At 38.6% G+C, this 5272-nt stretch overlaps 1 protein-coding gene across 1 annotated transcript; it reads right to left on the reverse strand.

Moving 5' to 3' along the window:
• Positions 1 to 399: 399 nt before the first annotated feature.
• Positions 400 to 3599, reverse strand: LOC145237638 (uncharacterized). The gene is made up of 9 exons (XM_080100578.1): positions 3579 to 3599; positions 3187 to 3534; positions 2961 to 3092; positions 2733 to 2897; positions 2337 to 2633; positions 2095 to 2275; positions 1856 to 2033; positions 1582 to 1793; positions 400 to 1525 (listed from the first exon to the last, which is right to left on the reverse strand). The coding sequence occupies exons 1-9, from the start codon at positions 3597 to 3599 to the stop codon at positions 1233 to 1235; spliced, it is 1827 nt and encodes a 608-aa protein (XP_079956704.1). The 3' UTR covers positions 400 to 1232.
• Positions 3600 to 5272: the final 1673 nt, after the last annotated feature.

Genomic DNA, 5272 nt, shown 5'->3' on the forward strand with positions numbered 1-5272 from the left:
CTGATTACTTACTGCGCGTGAACGAAATAAATAAATGAATCATTCGTTTGTTTGTTTATAGCCCAGTAAAATGTATTTACCACAACAGTGCTTCCCAACCATTACAAGCTTGTTTTTAGTAACTTATAAACATGTTTTTGGTACAATTTCTCTGTTTCTTTCCACGTTTACGTTTTGTTTTTGATTTGTTTATCTTCCATTCATCATTGTTATACCTTTATGCACTTTGAAGTTTTTTTCCCTGGCACTTTGTGTTCACGTTCGCGCATCAAACTCTGTTTTCATTCCTTCTCCTGTCGTCGCCTTCCGCAAGCATTACAGCTACAATTTCTGGTGTTCATAAGAAACAAAGAAATGGTGTTAGGGCGAAACTAATTAATCAGTAGACTTTGATCAAGTTGCCTTTTGGGGACCGCGGTCCGCCATGGTCACCTGCTAATCTATCCCACGTGATTTTCAACACTTCATACAAACAGTCAGACAACTTTGAAGGGTATTTTTTCGTGAAACGTTTTGCTTGTTACGTTTGCGCGAAATTCCACATCTAAAAGTTAAAAAAACTCAATTTCGGTCAATCACTTGAATTCATTCGACCAAACGGTCACAACTTTCCTGAGATTCTGATAAACATCAGCGTTATAGTGTCACAATTGTTTGTACATTCCACTTTGCTTAATACTTTGGAAGCTTATCATTTTGTTGTCGGTTTTTATGCAGGTTGTATGCAACTAATCAATCGTGAATAGAAAGTGACATTACGAATCAAACGTGGCACTTGACAGAGTTTATACTTCTGGTGTGTTTTCAAAAACCCAATCCTGAATAATACGTCTCCCCGTACAACGCTAAACAAGCCATTTTGACTTTGCCGAGGTGTGCTTTACCGCATTGTATGATTGTTTCAAAACAAGGTTATTGTGAAAATTAAACAACGCGTTTAAACACCTGCCTCCAATCCGGGATTTGGTAAATGAACAGTAACGGTAAATGCCACAACGATAAATGCCAGTTCCCAGCAGTCACATAGTAACAAAATTTTGCAAAAAAGCAAAACCATGTATTTGACCCCAAGTTTTACACAAAATAGCAAAAAGGATCAAAGAACCACGTAATTGCGAAACATTCGCAAACAACTAAAAATTACAATAAATATGTACATGGCGCACAATACATGGTTTGTGCGGTTTAACCGCTTGACATGTCAATCATGTGTGTCGCTTGTCGTTTAATTGTCAGAGGGCGGCTTCAGCCACAACTGCCACGTTAACTCGTCGGTTGTCATGTGGCTGTTGACGTCGTCGAACGTCACGTAAACGCTTCCGAACTCGATCGTAGAGCATTTTCGGGGCGTTGGAGTAGATGAGAGGGTTGAGAGAGCTGTTGATGGGAAGCAGGATTATTGCTGACACCGCGTAAATCACTGGAGGTACAGTTGTTCCACCGAAGTTTAGGAAAGCCATGATTGAGATTGGCACCCAGCAGAAGAAATCAGTAAAGACCAGCCGGATAATTTTCTTTTGCATTTCTGCAACAAACACCAGAGGTTAGGAGCAAAATTGAAGTTGCGCTTATCAGATTTACCATGGTTCTGCTTTTCAGCTCTCGCATTTCGGGATCTCTCATTCACTTGCCTGCCACTGGCAGCCGACCTCTTGTAAATCCAAACGTACGCCAGAGCAACAAACATAAAAGCCACGAAGTTTAGAGTGATGATGGCAAGTGAAAATGGCCAAGCCTTGTCGGTCGGTGTCACGTAAAGTTTACTGATGCAAACACTGTTGGTGCTGTAGTACCTGAGAAAAACATTCAGTTACAGCAACAATTATTATAATCCAATTTGCTTGTAACTACATACCCTAAATATCCTGTAATGTCAAACAGTTCAGTGTAGTTATAATCTTCAAGAATATCCACAAAGTCCGCCCAAGAATAAATATTTTGTGCCCTTAGATGTGCGCCATCGAGTGTCTGGGAATCGTTGATGGTAAAATTGTGTCGAAACTTTACAAACCGTCTCATGAAAGTGTCCATGCCTGCACGAAAACACACGACGGAAGAAACGGTTAAATATACACATGTGTTATAATCGCTTACTTGAAAAGTCAACGACATGACTCTTGAAGAACGGATTTTCTTTCATCCACGCTTTGGTTTCAAACAAATGTTGAAATTGAGACGTGAGAGGAATAAAAGCCAGTGTGAATGAAATTGTCCAAGATAAGATGATAGCAAGGATAATGATCTTCAGTTTGGGGAAATATGGTGCATTAAACGGCTGCAAAACATAAGTTGCTTTCTGCAAACACCAGAGCACACATATATTAAAAAATACTCACGTTTTTCACAGCATAAAGTCGGAATGCTGTCAGCAGGACCATTGTAATTACTGATGTTTCGCTGGAAAGCAAAACCAAAATGCCCATTGAATTGCACGCCCGGCTTGATCTCCAAACAAGGTCGTTGGCACAGTAGTTTCCAGAATATTGAACACCAGCACCGCCGAGCATGAGCAGATAAACTCCCATGAGCAGGTCGGAAATCGACAGATTCAAGACAAGAAAATGGTTGGTTTGAAATGAGGCCGATTGTGATTCTGTCGTCACCAACAGCTTAATCTCAGTAACCATGACCACCTGAAAATAAAGGAAACCAAAACGTTATATACAAAACCACCTAGTTTATCAGGAACTTAGAACGCCGAACTTTGTTTCAGCCAAGCATTACAAATTTACCAGGTTTCCAAAGATTGCGAGGAACGCCATTATCCACACAACAGCTCGTAACACCGGGTTAGCGATCAGTTCGTATCGCGAGGAGAAAACGTTTTCATTTGCTCTGTTTGACTTCGTTGGACATTCGTCGCTCCAGTCTGAACAGTCGCCAAATCCATTGAATTTCTGTTAGCGGCATATTGTATTAAAACTGCTATAATAAGATAATTATTTAAAATAATTAAAAACCTTTTCCTTCTTCACAAACAAAGGTTGTTTGTTTTCGCAATAGAACCTCCCGTCACTCGTGCAGTTAGTTTCGTCGCTTTCATCATCACAGTTTATCGTAAAATCACAAATCTCTGATTTACTTATGGAAACCTAAACACATTAACATATAAGATGAACCCATGGGCCTATCTTGCAATGATAAACAAAGTAGGGTTGTTATTATAATCCACAGATGCGAACATACTTTAGCTCCATTTAACGCGGAACAATTGACTCTTCCTTGTTTTGTGCAAGTTTCCGAATATTCGTCACTTCCGTCTTTGCAATCAATAAAACCATTGCAAATTTTTGAACGAAACTTTCCAGGTATTTCTACCACGGTTTCGTCACTTCCGTCTTTGTAATCCACAACGCCATCGCAAACTTTGGATTGAGGAATGTTGAGACGATCGTTTGTTGTTGGGCAATGTTTACGATGCGCGCAGAGTCGAGCATCCTCATCGTGGATGAAGCTTCCTTGATCAGCATTGCGAATTTGATACGGACAATACCGTTTCCCGTCACACAACAGCTCGTTGCTGAAAGGTTTCCACTAAACGACAAATATAAATGTTAAATTGATTGTTGGTAATTCACATGTACAGTTTGTGGACACATGCAAAACAAGATATCGCGTTATTCAAACAAAATATCACAAATGTCAGGTATGTTTTGTTCTATGGATAGTAATAACTTACCAGCTATTGTTGGTTGTTCACATGTACAGTTTGTCGACACATGCAAAACGAGATATTGCGTTATTCAAACAAAATATCACAAATGTCAGGTCTGTTTCGTTCTATGGATAGTAATAACTTACGTTCTATTGTTGGTTGTTCACATGTACAGTTTGTCGACACATGCAAAACGAGATATTGCGTTAGTTAAACAAAATATCACAAATGTCAGGTCTGTTTCGTTTTATGGATAGTAATAACTTACGTACTATTGTTGGTTGTTCACATGTACAGTTTGCAGACACATGCAAAACAAGATATCGCGTTAGTTAAACAAAATATCACACATGTCAGGTCTGTTTCGTTCTATGGATAGTAATAACTTACGTTCTATTGTTGGTTGTTCACACGTACAGTTTGCAGACACATGCAAAACAAGATATCGCGTTAGTTAAACAAAATATCACACATGTCAGGTCTGTTACGTTCTATGGATAGTAATAACTTACCAGCTATTGTTGGTTGTTCACACGGACAGTTTGCAGACACATGCAAAACAAGATATCGCGTTAGTTAAACAAAATATCACACATGTCAGGTCTGTTTCGTTCTATGGATAGTAATAACTTACCAGCTATTGTTGGTTGTTCACATGTACAGTTTGTGGACACATGCAAAACAAGATATCGCGTTATTCAAACAAAATATCACAAATGTCAGGTCTGTTTCGTTCTATGGATAGTAATAACTTACGTTCTATTGTTGGTTGTTCACACGTACAGTTTGCAGACACATGCAAAATAAGATATCGCGTTAGTTAAACAAAATATCACACATGTCAGGTCTGTTTCGTTCTATGGATAGTAATAACTTACCAGCTATTGTTGGTTGTTCACATGTACAGTTTGTGGACACATGCAAAACAAGATATCGCGTTATTCAAACAAAATATCACAAATGTCAGGTCTGTTTCGTTCTATGGATAGTAATAACTTACGTTCTATTGTAGGTTGTTCACATGTACAGTTTGCAGACACATGCAAAACAAGATATCGCGTTAGTTAAACAAAATATCACACATGTCAGGTCTGTTTCGTTCTATGGATAGTAATAACTTACCAGCTATTGTTGGTTGTTCACACGTACAGTTTGAGGACACATGCAAAATAAGATATCGCGTTAGTTAAACAAAATATCACACATGTCAGGTCTGTTTCGTTCTATGGATAGTAATAACTTACCCGCTATTGTTGGTTGTTCACACGTACAGTTTGTGGACACATGCAAAACAAGATATCGCGTTATTCAAACAAAATATCACAAATGTCAGGTCTGTTTCGTCCTATAGATAGTAACAACTTACCTCCTATTGTTGGTTGTTCACATGTACAGTTTGCAGACACATGCAAAATAAGATATCGCGTTAGTTAAACAAAACATCACACATGTCAGGTCTGTTTCGTTCTGTGGATAGTAATAACTTACGTTCTATTGTTGGTTGTTCACACGTACAGTTTGCAGACACATGCAAAATAAGATATCGCGTTAGTTAAACAAAATATCACACATGTCAGGTCTGTTTCGTTCTATGGATAGTAATAACTTACGTTCTAT

Source organism: Phallusia mammillata, chromosome 7 (genome assembly GCF_965637545.1).
Source record: "Phallusia mammillata chromosome 7, kaPhaMamm4.hap1.1, whole genome shotgun sequence".
Classification (NCBI taxonomy): Eukaryota; Metazoa; Chordata; class Ascidiacea; order Phlebobranchia; family Ascidiidae; genus Phallusia; species Phallusia mammillata.